This window comes from Podarcis vaucheri (assembly GCF_965113315.1).
Source record: "Podarcis vaucheri genome assembly, chromosome: 8".
In the NCBI taxonomy this organism is placed as follows: domain Eukaryota; kingdom Metazoa; phylum Chordata; class Lepidosauria; order Squamata; family Lacertidae; genus Podarcis; species Podarcis vaucheri.
The window spans coordinates 8,327,382-8,342,164 of NC_138766.1; the positions used below are offsets into that span (position 1 = coordinate 8,327,382).

The following is a 14,783-nucleotide window of genomic DNA, read 5'->3' on the forward strand; positions in this document are numbered from 1 at the left end:
AATACCCCATCAGCCCCTCATTTTGTTTCAGTGTGTTCAGAGATGCTTTCTCTGGAAATGTTTATTTAAGGAGTGTTTTACACAAATCAGCAGCTCTTTGTTTTTTTATTGTTTAGCAAAACAGCATCATAGCAATAACGAAATGAGTTGAAGTTCAGTATGTTGATGAGTGGGCTTGTTTTGTTTATTTAGAAAAGTGAAACTGGTTGGTCAAATGGATCTAAGGATGTGATTGATATGCAGTATATAGTTATATATTCTTCCACCTACCAAACACCCCAAAAAAGCAGAAGAGAGGTGAAAGAAATTCTACAATTGATGAGGGGGGTTTCATGTCATTTCCCACTTTTACGCAGTCCTCATCAAAGAGCTTTCCCTCTCTCACAACCGTTTTCTATGCTTCACAATACTTTTTTTTTAATAGGGAGAAATAAATAGCGTGACAGGAATTATTAGCCTTACAATGTTGAGACTTTGTTAGTAGATTTCTAGTACAGGTTTGTAAAGAGGTCCAAAGTTAAAAACAATAGCTTTCTCCCATGGCAAATATTCAAGATGCACTTGGGCTCCTCGCGTGACTTTCCTGCATATCACCAGGGCTATTGTAAATATACATTTTGTAGAGGGGAAGACAAACAGTATGTAAACAGCAACAAGAGGAATACCGGGACTGTTTTTTCTATAAAAAAAGCGCTGATGACCCTGAAAAATTTGGTATCATCATCAAACTTGGCTATGTCATTGTGCACCCACCGCTAATCTAGATGGTTTATGAACAAGTCCCAACGCGGATCCTCAGGGGCTCCACGCTTTATATCCCTTCGTTGGATGAATTGTCCATTCATTCCTACTCTCTGCCTCCGGTCTCATAACCAGTTACTGATCCGCAAAAGGATGCTCCTTCCAGAACCAGCCACTGCCCTTTCAGGATAACACATCCCCCTGTGTTTCTTTCAGTAGTATGGCAGAATCAATCAGACAAGAGATGGCTGTAAGGCAGAGGTGGGTTCATGGATCCTTCTCAGGATGGGCCAAATCTGACAGGTGAGGGGTGTTCACCTGTCAATCATTGGTGTCATTATGATATTGCATGATTGACAGGTAGGTTACCCCCCCCTTGGCAAAACTATTTTTTCCTCTTTGCCCTCCCTCCCTCTGCTTCCCTTTGATTCCCCCCTCCCAGCCCACCAGTCCTCCCAGCACTGCTGTGGGAAGAGTGAAAACGAAGCCTGTATTTTCCAAGCTTTCCCTGGCTTCATGCGCCAGTTCCCTGGGCAGAACTAGTGGCATCAGCCGATGGAGGTGGTCAGGGGAGAATGGCCTCAAGGGCCCAATTGGACTTCCTGTTCTCAGGCACGCCTGCCACGTTCCCCTCTCTCCTTGCTCATTCTTTGGGCGGGATGGTAGATAGGATTGGGCCCTGCGACCTCACCCTGAGCGAGCAGGTGGAAGCTGTGGCTTTTCTTCAAGAGTCTGTGCCCTTCTCTCCGGGTGGCGCCAGAGGCTGCGCCACCCACAAAGAGAAGGCAAATGGAGGGAAAGTTCCCTTTAGGAGCCATCTGATTCTGCTCACTTGCACACCTTTTGGGCCTTGAGGTTTTTGGGGTCAGCACCCAGCTGCAGGGTCTGAAAAAAGATGGCTGCTGTTACCTGTGTGCTGTTAAGAGAAAGAGGCTGCAGCAGGCAGAGGGAGCAGGCAAAGCAACCCCAAAGTCTCCTTCTCCCCACCACGCCCTTGGATAGCAGCCAGAGGGAGGCTCAGTCCCTTGCAAATATCGTAAAGTTGCCCTACTTCGTGGGCAAGGAAGCTGAAGCTGCCTGGTAGCAGTCATTGCTGTGGGCAGAGGAGGTTGCGTGGTTGTGTGTGGTGGCAGGGAGCAAGGGGCGCAGTCAGAGCAGCCACCCCATGAGCCCAAACCTAGACTCGGACTGAACCCACCCAGGCTGAGCCCCTCCAGAGCTTCTGCCAGCCGCCCACTAGACTGAGCCAGAGCGACCACAGCAGTCCTCGACTAGGGTTTCTTAAGCTCCCTGCCAGGGCCGTCTTAAGCACATCCGGCACTGTGGTGCAAAGATCCTTCAGGCGACCCCCGTTTCCCAGAGTTATTGACCTTTTCCCAAGCCTCTGCAGGGATCGCTCTCCTCCCGTGGAGGCTTGGGAGGCAAGCTTCACGCCCGCCAGCCATATGGTTGATGGGGCCATAGCTGTCAACCTTCCCTTTTTTTGTGGGAAATGGTGCGGGTGGCGCTGTGAGTTAAACCACAGAGCCTAGGACTTGCTGATCAGAAGGTTGGCGGTTCAGATCCCCGCAATGGGGTGAGCTCCCTGCCAACCTAGCCATTTGAAAGCACGTCAAAGTGCAAGTAGATAAATCGGTACCGCTCTGGTGGGAAGGTAAATGGCGTTTCCGTGTGCTGCTCTGGTTTTGCCAGAAGCGGCTTAGTCTGCTGTCTGCGGGCAAACGCCGGCTCCCTCAGCCAATAAAGCGAGATGAGCACCGCAACCCCAGAGTCAACCATGATTGGACCTAATGGCCAGGGGTCCCTTTACCTTTACCCTTATTTCAGCGCGTTTCCCGCTGCTATCCCGGATTGTTAGATATCCCGTAGACTGTCCCCGGGACCGGTGACTTGCTGATCCCTTATTTTAGAGGCTGCTGATCCCTTATTTTCAAATCTGAAAGTTGACAGCTATGGATGGGGCACAGCTGGTGGGCTTGCAGGGAAAAGGGATGCCTCCGGCAAAGCCGCGCAGCTCCCTCACTCGCTGGGGCGCCCCTGAGAGGCCAGCGCCCTGGTGCAGTGGCATAGCGTGGGGGGTGCAGGGGGGGCGGCCGCACCGGGCACAACATCTGGGGGTTAGGGTTAGGGGGCGCAAATCCACGGGTTAGGGGGCGCAAATTACTTGCCTTGCCCCGGGTGCTGACAACCCACGCTACGCCACTGCCCTGGTGCAATGCACCAGTAAGCCCAATAGGAAAAGACGGCTCTGCTCCCTGCAGCTGGTCTGTGCCAGTGCCGCCCGCCACGTCTAAGATGCTGCGCCGGGACCAAACGGTGCGCCGGAGAGGTGGATGGGTGCGAGGCGTGCAGGACGGGCGTAAAAGGGAAGCGGGCAGAAGTTTCCATTGTCAGTAGGAAGCCACAAAATGGGGAACCCGCTTGCTAGACGGGGAGAAACAGCGCGGGGGGGGGAGAAGCCCCCCGTCTCGATGCCTCTCTGTGGAAGGAAGGCTCTCAGGCAGCTCTGCAGCGGGTTTCTGAGCCTGAGCAGAGCGCGGGCTGCCGAAGCGCCCCGTCCGCTCCCGTCCCGTCCAGTCCCGTCCGGTCCCTCACTCACCGCGCCGCGCTCGAAGTCGTCGTAGAAGGGCTTGTCGAGCAGGTGCCTCTCGCTCGTGCCCCCCGAGCCCACCAGGCTCAGGTAGACGTAGTCGTCGGTGCCCGCGAACCACTGGCTGCCCGTCGCCACCGTCACCGAGTAGGACGGCATGGCTGCGCCGAGGAGCCTGGCAGAAGTCGCGGGGCTGCGCGCAGGCACGAGGAGGCGCCGCCCCGCCGAGGAGGGCGAGGTCCCGCTCCGAGGGGAGGCGCTGGCGCGGCCGCCGTCGGGGGCCAGTTCAGGCGCTGCCGCTCCTCGGGCTGAAGGGCCGCGGACGCCCCGTCCAGGGGCTCCTCCGGCAGGAACTTTGCTGGCGCTCTAGCAGAGCATCTTTCCTTCTTCCAACTTAGCCCCCCAAGACCAAGCCATCCTTCGGGGGGAGCGGGGTTTGGGATTCCGCTGCAGAGGTTTCTAACTCTAGACGAGAACTCAGAGAGGAAGGAAACCACAGCAAACAGACACGGAGGTTGGGAGGCATCAGCAGGTGTGAATGCTGCAGTGGAATTGCCTAGTTACGGTTTATATCTCTATATAAGATCTAGATCCTAGATATGGTTTATACCTCCAGTTCCGTCTAAGTCTTGTTTTGCATCCTCGGGTGCAAATATATTCAAATGATATACATCTGCCTCGATGACTCACTGCCTCGTGTGTGTGTGTTGTTATTCGTTTGTAAAGGGAGATTTAATGTATATTTCAAATTGGTTCCATGATTCCCCACAGCACACAGTATACAAAATAATGCAAATGCAAAATAATGCAAATGTTCTTGGGTGGTTGGTGTATCTCCTCAATACACCCCCTTGTTTTTCCTTGTGTGTGTGAAGACAGAACAAATATAATGGGAGAAGTTCTACTGTGGCTCCAGTGATCAGGGGAGCCTCTCCCCCCCCCCCAATTAGAGAGGTGAAATGCCTCAGAAAAAATGGGGGGGGGGAGAAATTGGTGGGGGTGGGATTGAATGAGATAGGTAACAGGTTAGATAAGTATCATAAGATATGAGACCAGAAATTAAGAACTACATTCAACACATGGATAACGAAATAAGGATTTCAACCCAGTACGCTTCCAAGCACAATTCAAAGTGTTGGTGCTGACCTTTAAAGCCCTAAATGGCCTCGGTCCTGTATACCTGAAGGAGCATCTCCATCCTATCGTTCTGCCCGGACACTGAGATCCAGCACCAAGGGCCTTCTGGCGGTTCCCTCACTGCAAGAAGTGAGGTTACAGGGAACCAGGCAGAGGGCCTTCTCGGTGGTGGCGCCTGCCCTGTGGAATGCCCTCCCATCAGATGTCAAGGCAATAAGCAACTCTCCTTCTTTTAAAAGACATCTGAAGGCAGCCCTGTTTAGGGAAGTTTTTAATGTTTAATGCTGTATTGTGTTTTTAATATTCGATTGAGAGCCCCCCAGAGTGGCTGGGGAAACCCAGCCAGATGGGTGGGGTATAAATAAATTATTATTATTATTATTATTAACGTTAAAGGGCTGGGGTCGATTCTGAAAAGGATAGAAACATAAATAGCAAATAGTCAAATCTGGGGGGAAATGTGGAAGAAACGCACTTTGAAAATGTTGTCTATTAGGATAAAATAAAATTATAGATTAGTTTGGAGGTGGTATTTAATACCAGTCAGATTAAATCAAATAAACAAGGGATATTCAGTGTTATGTTGGAGGGGATGCCAGGAAACAGGGAATTATGTTCACATGTGGTGGGGGTGTAAATATGTACAATTTTGGGGGGCAAAGGGTGTTTAAGGAGATAACAGAAATCACTGGGTTAAAGCTGACCAAAAGTCCATTATCATCAATTTACAATGGTGTGGAGGGTTCACAGGCTATGAAGGACTTGTTCACAAATTTATTGACAGCTGCATGAGTTATTAAAGAAAAATGGTATAAAGAGGCCTGGGATATAGCTATTAATTAACATGTGCTATTAAGGCAAGATGGGGAACATGCAGGAGAAATGATTTTGAGGCGATATGGAAGGTGATTGTAGAATTTGTACAGAAAGGGGTCAAACCATCGCCAAGAGGTGTTGAAATATTGGGAGGTTGGATAGTTACAATGGAATGGTCTCAGGAGTCCGGTGCACATTTTTATTCTTATTTATTTATTCTTATTACTTTGTCAAAATAAAAAATAAAACAATTTTTAAACAAAACTAATGTGGACAAAAGGAAAACGGAGCAAGACACCTGGTACTAGCTTGGTTGCCAGAGCTATTGGAAGGCAGTATACAATGTACCATCCAACCATCTTAGGGCAGGGTTGGCATACTAAGGTCCGTGGGCCAGATAAGGCCCAGGGACCCTGCCTCCTGCCCAGTCAGTCCCCGTGCTGAACTGGCATGGCGACATCTCGCTGCACGGGGACTGAATCCTGCGATGGGTGCACGGGCTGCTTTGGATTGGCTCCAGGAATATCCCGCAGCCAATCTGAAGCAGCGGATGTCTCTGGGCAGGTGGCGACACTGGCCAATCCGAAGCCTTGCTGCCCGCACGCTGAGAAAACCCGGCGCGGCTTCGGATTGGCTCCAGGAAGCTCCTGCAGCCAATCCAAAGCTGCGGAAGCCTCTGGGCGGGCAGCTACACTGGCCAATCTGAAGGCACACTGAATTTCCTCTGCAGCCATGGCATCGCAGCCATGGACAGAGGGGCTAGTGGGCGTGCCGCAAGGCTTCAGCCGGAGCTTGGCGTGCCTGCTGCCCCAGCGCCCGGGAATGCTCTCCCAAAAACGAGAGGCGCTGCCACCGCCATCAGCTCCCAACTGCTGCCAGGAAGTAGGAAAGCAGGAGGAGGGGGAGAGAGAAGCCCCCCTCTGCCAGTGTGTGTGCATACATGTGCCTGTGTGCAGTCCGGCCCACCAGAAGATTTGAGAGACAGTGAGCTAGCTGGCCTGCTGGTAGAAAAGGTTTGCTGACCCCTGGTCTTAGGGACCCCACTCCAGATTTGTGCCTTTTCTTCTTCCAAAGATGTCCCACCAGGCAGCTGGTACGGATTTTTACACCCAAATCCTCACAAATGCGTATAGCCACAAGGCAGAAGAGGTTTAGTATGTTTGCCTTCTCCTAGATGGGCGAGCTTCCCAGGTATGGGGGTGTTAGGGAAAGGTTAGTACCTTTGGTGGGAGACACGTTGTGCTTTCTCTGGGGTAGTTTGTCCACCTTTGGTCTACACCCTGCACTCACCTCTCACCTGTGGCTCCTGGAGGCTGTCAGCATGCAATAGCGGCCACACCTTGGGAACAGCTTCGACTGCCCATCTAAACCAGGTGAGGGTAGCCGATGGGTCTCAAACCCTCAGTGACTTAGGGACTTCCCCTGCATGCAAAGACAGGCTCCAGAAGAATGAGTGGACCAGACCAACAGTGGGTCCAACTGTCAAGAAGGTGGTTACTGCACTGTGCTGCAGAGTGAAATGAGAGGCAGATGGGGCTTCTCAGCGAAAATGTAGCATAGGGAAATAAGCACCCCCTCTATTCATCCAAGTCATTTATAAAGATGTTGAACAGCACAGGGCCAAAGGGAGAGTCCTATGACACCCTACTTGAGATTCTTCTTCCATTGATGCCGTCATGAATGAGGGATGTTTGGGAATTCGTTTTAAAAAGCTGAAGATCCATCTAACCGTGGTATTATTCAAATTACATTTTACTAGCTTGTCAGCAAGGATATCCCAGGAGACTTTGGCTTGTTCCCAACAAAGTCATTGCATGAATGGAATTCATTCTACTCATACAATGGAATTCCCCCTCTCTATTCTCCCCCTTGCATGCATGCATGTACGCAGTCAATCAATCAATCAATCAATCAATCAATCAATCCACATACATACACACAGACACACATGGCCTGGAGCAGGTTTGGGGATGGAGCAGGGAGGGCAAATTCCATTCCTTCAGTCATGTAATTACTTTAGCTGGATACAACCCAATGTCCACTACAACATTCCCATGAGCTACCAAACTACTAACTATCAAAAAAAGGGTGGTTATATATATCTGCTTGAGCTTCAAAACTTCAAATTAAAAATTGTTCGATAAAATGCTGTGAATTCACCTTTTATTTTTAAGAGAGAGCTGTAATAATGCGCTTGCCAATTGAAATAAATAAAAACCAATTTTCTTTTCATTATCTCTGATGGAAACATAGTATGTGGTGTTCTGCTCTTCAACTCCTTTTCTCTTCCCCTTGCAAATACTCAGACAGGCTGCCTGAGAACACATGGGAGATTAGTTCTACTATCTCCTTATTTGAGATTCGCTCTTAAGACACATCTGAAAATACTTTTCACACTGCATGATAGCATCCCTCTGAGAGTCAGCAGTCCTCAGACACAGATACCAAAGTTCAGGACACTAACGGTTTCTGCTCCACAGGTTTGCTATACAGAAGTGGGAAATAGACAAAGATACAGTGAAGAAGAGAATGACAAAGGAGCTTAATTTTTCAAAGCACAGACTGTCAAGAATTCAGGAAGAGACCTGCTCTTCTTCAGCCCTTTCGTGTGCCACGAGATCCAAATAGTAGGTTGTCTTACAGACTGCACAAAGCAAAAGAAATAGTGACATTTGCAGGAGAGAGGAAAAGCCCAACAAGCAGGAGACGCCAAGCCCCTCCCTGTAAAATATGCAGAGAATGTGGAACTTGCTGTTGGTTTTAAAAACATAGAATTATCTGAGATGAAGATGAATTACGTGCTTGTAATTTAATTCTGTGACAACTATTTCAACATTATACTGAGCACTTAATGAAGTCTGCTGAAGCAGAATTTCTTATCTACTTTCTAAATCAATGGTGTAATGATTCAATATATCTAGCAATAATGAAGTCTACTGAACCAGAATTTCCTACCTGTTTTAAGAAATTAATGGTATAATGTCAGTATGTCGGAAGTACAGTAAAGACTCAACCTTTAAACAGGAATTTCTGCACAAGTAGCAAGATCCAGACCCTTAAGAAAATATTACTAGCACCAGGAATGTTCATTAGAGTCCCTTTACTATGAGGGCTGGGATCATTTACAGGGAAAGGGGTGTCTACTGCAGCATCAACGCGAAAGCTGTGAATCAGCCTGATAAGCCAACTCAGGACTTCCCTCTCACATTAGGGATGGAAATCGTGCTGCTAGTGGGATGGACAAATTTCATGTCTTCTAAGTGCAAAAGAAAACCCAGGAAGCTTTGACATTTGGGAATTAAGATTCACCGGAAAGTAGCAGCAATTCTCACTATACAGTCATCCCATTTGGGGCTTCTAATGTACATTCCGGTGATCTTGGCATCTTGCAACTATGCATCTGCTGTGTTACTAGCTGTCCCTCTTTGGTGCCTGGAAACCTCTCAAAGCCACCAGAACCTCACATAGACAATCAACATGATAAAGAACACGGCGACAGCCGCAAGCTTGGCATAGGTGGAACGCATGTTCAAATATTTTGCATCCTGGCGATATTTCTTCGACAAACTGGACAGATTGTTTGCCTTGGAATCCAAAGCTGTTTCAAAAGAACAAATAATAAGACACTTTAGTATTTGTAGGTGTGCAGTTATGTATTTATATCGCATTGCCATATATTCATGATATGTTTCAAATTAAAGGCCCAAACCTACTGGCTTCAGTCTGACCTAAGAGCAGACTTTTTCATTTTCCTTGCTGGAAAAATTACAGGAAGATGGCAGTTTCTGTCTAGCACCCAGTGTCTATTATCTGCTGTTAATCAAAAAGTTTGCTTTTCGTTATAGAAAGTGGCTTACATTTATTCCAGCAGCCACCCTTCCTCTGAAAAGTCTTTCTGGAGGGATGTGGGACTCCCTCGTAGGAGGGATGTGGGAAGAACGTAGGAGGGGACATGGGGGGGGGGACAGCCCATAGTCAGGTTTGGATTCTAAGGTAAGTAAAGGAAGTTCACAAAAGGGATGTGTCTTCTCCCATCCTTCCTCTATTGATTTGAAGGATGCTCCCACCCCACTTTCTGCAAAGGTTTTCAGAGGGGTCACAAGCAGCTGCAAGTGGGGAAAGGGAGGGAAACTGTCCTTCCATTTATTCCCGTAGGTTAATGTATCTTAGGACCCAAGCAAGAGTTTATTAAAAACTTCTCATTGGTTTCTAGAATGCTGACGTTGCGGCGATAAGGTGGTGGAAGTACTAGCTGAGAAACTGAGGCACTGCCTGGGAAGTCATGGAATTCAGAAGCTGCTATTGGCAGGATGAATGAGGACAGAGCGAAACCATCTTCCCTTACAACTTTTGAATTGTGTTACAGCAAAGATTTGGTCAATATGTGATGTGTATGTTTCTCTTTCAAAAGTGTCCCAATCAATAGCTAATACTGTTAGTCACTGTTCTGAGTTTATTATTCCCCATGAGCTCTGGTGTATCATTTTTAACGTGTAAACTGAATGCGAACTGTGCATCCTAAACTCATGTCAGAAGCATGCAAAACTGCATTCTTTCTCTGCAATGCAACCCTCTGAATAAACCAGTCAATTTTTTTTCCGAATCAATGGATGTCTGCCTATGTAACAGCCTGTGCACCTGCCATTTATGAGGACCTCCGGCTGTCCCCTACCCTTTCTGTAACTCCTTGCAAGTAACCCCCCTCACAGACTTTCAGTTCTTGTACAGTGGTGCCTCGCAAGACGAAAAGAATCCGTTCTGTGATGTTTTTTCGTCTTGCAAAGCAAGCCCATTGACGGATTAGCGGATTAGCGCTATTAGCGGCTTATCTGCTGATCGGATCAGCTGATAAGCGGCTTAGCGGCTTAGAAAAAGGGGGAAAAGGAAAAAAAACCCGCAGGAACTCGCAAGACATTGTCGTCTTGCGAAGCAAGCCCATAGGAAATTCGTTTTGTGAAGCACCTCCAAAATGGAAAACTCTTTCGTCTAGCAAGTTTTCCGTCTTGCGAGGCACCACTGTATTCTGTGGGATACATGCCCCAAATATTTATATACCAAGATCCAACTACTGTAATAACTCATCACCTGCTCACCGCCTCCCCTGCTGCTGCCACCCCCCATCCCCTTCTTTTCCTGAGCCCTTGGAAGTAAGCCCCACTTCTCCATTAAAAGAGAAGCTGGACACACATATTATGGGCACAGCAAGTGGAAGAACAGTTTGTCAGACTTTCAAAAACTGCCCTGAATTCTACAATAATGTACCTCCCACATTTTGGGTCTGGGGTGGGACACGTAATGGCAAACTGTAGAAGTTCACATCTGAACTGCTCAATTGCTGCTCAAACAAAAGAGGAAGCAAGAAATTTTGACAAGTATGAAGCAAAAGCTACAGAGGCGGAGAAGCAGAAGCTACAGAGCTGGAGCTCCATCACAGAGAAGAAAGGTGCTATACCATTTGCCCAAGTGATGGGTGACTACTGCAACCACTGCCAAGTTAGGCATGGTTCCAGGCCAGGTCCCATTGCTGAAGCAATGAGGTATGAAGATACCTACCATAAACAAGCCAGCTTGTTCAACATACAATTGAGATGGACATTCTGCCTGCTTTGGCTTTAGGGCAAAATCAGAAAAGGCAGATCTCTGTTCTGAGGATCTTATAATTTAAGCATGATGAACAAAAGAAAAAAAAAAGATGAAGAATGGGATATGCAATGGTAACAGGGGAAGAAAGCAAGCAAAAGAAGATACATATATTTAGGCCTAATTTAACTGGAAATAAGGGATGATCAATATGACGAAGGATTTCGAAACCAAGCCTTATGAAGAATGGTTGAGGGAGCTGGGTAGGTTTAGCCTGCAAAAGAGGAGACTGAGGAGATAGGATAGCCATTTTCAAATAACTAAAGAACTGCCACATGGAAGATGGAGCTTGTTTTCTCCTGCTCCAAAGGGTAGGTCCTGAACAAGAAAGGAGATTCTGACAAATCAGGAAGAGCTTTCTGATGGTAAGAGCTGTTTGCCAGTGGAACCCACCTCAAAGGGTGGTGGACTCTCCTTCACTGGATGTTTTTAAGCAGATGTTGGATGGCCATCTGTCATGGATGTTTTAGCTGATATTTCTGAACTGCAGGGGGTTGGACTAGATGACCCTTAGGGTCCCTTCCAACTCTATGATTTAAAGAAAAAGAAATCAGTAGTAACACCCAGGTGTTATGGGGGAGAGCTAAAGGTACAAGGGATCGTGAGAGAACAGAAAAGAGTAGGAGACTTTAAGACACTAGAAGAGTGCAGTCAAGTTTGGGGAAGATCATAGGGCACAACATGTCATTGACTAGTACACTAGTACAGGGCAAAGCTGTAGGGTGCTTTAATTCTAAGGAGAAGAATAAAGATTTGTTGAATGGGGATGGAGATGAGAAACCAGAGCAGAGATGACTGCTGGAGCACCACTAGCAGAGTTTTGGGGAACAGGGGTCAACAGGTTTTTGCCTGGCTAAGGCTGGAAATTATCATGCTTGCTATGGTGCATGACATGATAGAAATTATTCCTGGTATTCTACTACACCCTTTAAGCACGTTTCCAGGCGACTTAATAAAGCAAAGCAAATCAGAATAAAAGCAGTTAACATATACAGATAATGCTGTAGAAGCAGGAAAAAAATATGTAAGAGCAGCATAAAATCGTGAGTAAATATAAAACATGTATAAACAAACATTTATGAAGCCTGGATATATTAAAAAAGTGTTCACATTTATTTATTTTATTTATGTCCCACCCTTTACCAAAAAATCACAGGGCAAGCCACAAAATGGGGGGGGGGGGGTGAGCCTACATAAAAAGAGTCATTTGAATATTTATGACATGACATCAAAGCAACATCAGAGCTGGAACACATTCCATCTTAGAGCACCACAAGGGAGAAAGTAGCCACTTAGTGCAATTCCAATGGTGTGGGGCCCCGTAATAAAGCACCTGTTGAATATCTTAATGTAGGGAAAGCGCATGTGCAGACAGGGTGTGTTATATCGCACAAAGCAGCTTGCCACAGCTTCCCTCATTCCTACTGCATAGGCTACAATCACACCTGATCACACCTGATCATCCCATAAAAAGGCAGAGCACCTTGTGCATGCAACAGTCACCGTACCTGAAAGTGCCTCGCCTCGTTGTAGAACTTCTTCAATGTTAGCTACCATGATTCTCTGTACATCCTGCAACTCTGTGTTGATGGAGCCAAGGTTTCTTCTTGCACGACTGTCAATATATAGTTTCTTGGTTTTCTGGATATAAGTATCTGAAATAAGAGGTAGCTGCTCATGAATTAGCCTCTTTTCCCTTCAGTGTCCAACAGCTAATTTATGTCATTTATTTATCAGTTCCACACATGTGGCCAGTCTTGGTTGTCCATCAATTGTCCTTTTTGGTGGCAATTTTCATTGTGACAGTGGCATTCAGGGAGAGGAGGTTTAACCCTTGTATCCACAATCATGGTCCTAATGAGAATTGGCTCCCCAAGACTGTTAGCTCCATTGGCATGCTTTAGAGCATTTTCTTCTAAAGCTAATAATAGGGTGGGATGGGAATTGTCACTGTGGTAACAGTTAGGAAGGGTTAAATCTACTCTCCCTGTGCACTGAGATACTTATGAAAACTGGAACTCACATTCACCTATTGCTAAATAGGTGTTTTTGTGTAACACAGATGTGCAACTTAATGATGGTTGCAGCATCACATGTAATATAGTCCATAATTTTCCTATTAAGGTTGAGCAACCATGGTGGCAAGCATTCGGAAACTCTCATGGTCCTAAGTACAAGAGTGTTTATAAGAGATAATAATAATAAAATAATAATAAAAAAAATAATTTTATTTATACCCCGCCCTCCCCAGCCAAGGCCGGGCTCAGAGCAACTCAGATGACACAGATCACCCAAGAACAAAGAATGTCAGAGGGAAAGGGATATTTGCATAATCTGACCTGATATTCTGTAAAGCTTCTGGGAGGATCCAGTCTCTGGGGTCTTTTTAGAGGACAGGAATTATTATTTTTTAAAGGACTGTGCTAATGCAAGAAACTTTCCAGGAGGGAGAACTAGGGATGGCACAAGGAGGAGAAGCCGCCATCAGGACTACTAAAGGAACCTTGCAGGCAGGCCTTTGCCTGATGAGGAAGGGGAAGAACCTCACCAAACTCAATGAAAGAATAGGGCCTGGACACCGTTGGGACCTTCTTTCCATGCTGCTCATCGAATTCTGAGTGCAAATCTTCCAGGTATGCAAAGGCCAGCTTTTTGGGGAAGGCAGCTTCACACAACACCAGGTAACACACCCCTCTCTCAATGATGTAACTGCAAAAGAAGATACAACAGGTCGGATGTTAGCTTGACAGCAAACCAACTTCCATCTTTCCCAAATTTTCCCTAAAGACACAGAGCAATCATCTTCTCTAGCAACCCCTAATCCAGCATATGGTCTACAACTCCCTACTGAGCCTCTGCACCGGAGTTTTTGTTGTACTTACTGAAAAGTCATGGCTCCTGCTTCCAAGGTGCACCTGGTCGGAGACTGTTCATTGAGCTTCCGGAACAGCTGTTTGGCTTGGCTCTGGTACTGCTGCAGGTCTCTACCAGACTACAAAACAACACAAATCTTTAATGCAAAGCTCCAACAGGCTGACAAAGCACTGGCCTTTGCTCAGAGCAAAGTGTCAGTCACTGAGCCAACAGGAACTGGGTCAAGAATAACCAAACCCACATGCTTCCCCTTCTGCTGCTAGACTGTAACAGAAAAGGCACCCAGCTGGACCCCCGAAATTTCAGCTCAGGATTCCCAGCCCCCACAATATGTTCTTCTAGGAAAGCAAAATATTCAGAGCAAAAGAAGGAAGGCTGTCCCTGCCTGCCTCATCTCTTAGATGGGGGTTGGGGGCTCTCTCTTGCGGTGGGGGGGGGGTGGGAAGAGAAGCAGATTCATCCGGCCCTGGACTTCAGGAGCCAGGAGGGCCATTCTCGGCCGGGCCCGCCCAGCTACCGCGGACCTCCCAGGCAGGCCTGGCGGGGAGCCCCGAGGCCGACATCGCCAGCGGACCGACGGAGGCGGCGCCTTTGGAGCCAGGATCGCGCAGGGCTCCTGCTTCCGAGTAGCCGCGCCCGGAGTCCCGGGAGCAGGAGGTGGAGGCCTGGCTTGGCCCGGCCGCCGCTCACCTGCTCGTCTTCCTGCATGGAGGCGGCCAGAGGAAGCCCGTCGGCCACCCGCGCGATGACGGTGAGGAGCACCATGGCCGCCTGCCTCGCACCCGCGGCTGCCGCTGCGCCACGGCCCACACAGCGGAGCTGGCCGGAAGGCGAATGGGAACTTCCGGGTTCGTGGGGGGAAATGCTCCGGCCCACTTCCGGTCCGGTCGGTTTAAAGGCCCGGGCGGAACGCGGCGCCCCCGGAGCTCGGGTTCCGCTGCTGCCCTCCCGCTTCCCTGTGGCCGTCGGCTTCTCCGTGGCGCCG

General features: G+C 48.0%; 2 protein-coding genes and 1 long non-coding RNA gene across 3 annotated transcripts in view; 1 reads left to right on the plus strand and 2 right to left on the minus strand.

Annotated features, from left to right (window-relative positions):
• The window catches only part of ALOX5 (arachidonate 5-lipoxygenase), a 32,963-nt gene extending 29,442 nt beyond the window's left edge, over nucleotides 1–3,521 (minus strand). The window contains exon 1 of the mRNA XM_082234401.1: nucleotides 3,341–3,521. Coding sequence (XP_082090527.1) covers nucleotides 3,341–3,490 — 150 coding nt within the window. The 5' untranslated portion in view covers nucleotides 3,491–3,521. The remainder of the gene's footprint in view (nucleotides 1–3,340) is intronic.
• Nucleotides 2,464–14,783, plus strand: part of LOC309538954 — a 67,855-nt gene continuing 55,535 nt past the window's right edge. The window contains exon 1 of the long non-coding RNA XR_014222544.1: nucleotides 2,464–2,541. This is a non-coding gene — a long non-coding RNA (uncharacterized lncRNA). The remainder of the gene's footprint in view (nucleotides 2,542–14,783) is intronic.
• Nucleotides 7,431–14,648, minus strand: SEC22B (SEC22 homolog B, vesicle trafficking protein). The gene is made up of 5 exons (XM_082234682.1): nucleotides 14,489–14,648; nucleotides 13,807–13,916; nucleotides 13,473–13,633; nucleotides 12,433–12,579; nucleotides 7,431–8,882 (listed from the first exon to the last, which is right to left on the minus strand). The coding sequence occupies exons 1-5, from the start codon at nucleotides 14,561–14,563 to the stop codon at nucleotides 8,728–8,730; spliced, it is 648 nt and encodes a 215-aa protein (XP_082090808.1). The 5' UTR covers nucleotides 14,564–14,648; the 3' UTR covers nucleotides 7,431–8,727.

Coding starts and splice junctions, on each gene's coding strand:
- SEC22B (XM_082234682.1), bottom strand. CDS start 14,563: ATGGTGCTCCTCACCGTCATCGCGCGGGTGGCCGACGGGCTTCCTCTG. Junction 12,580..13,472: donor CTATTCTTTCATTGAGTTTG/GTGAGGTTCTTC, acceptor CTCTTATTTCAG/ATACTTATATCCAGAAAACC. Junction 8,883..12,432: donor ACGAGGCGAGGCACTTTCAG/GTACGGTGACTG, acceptor CTTTTGAAACAG/CTTTGGATTCCAAGGCAAAC.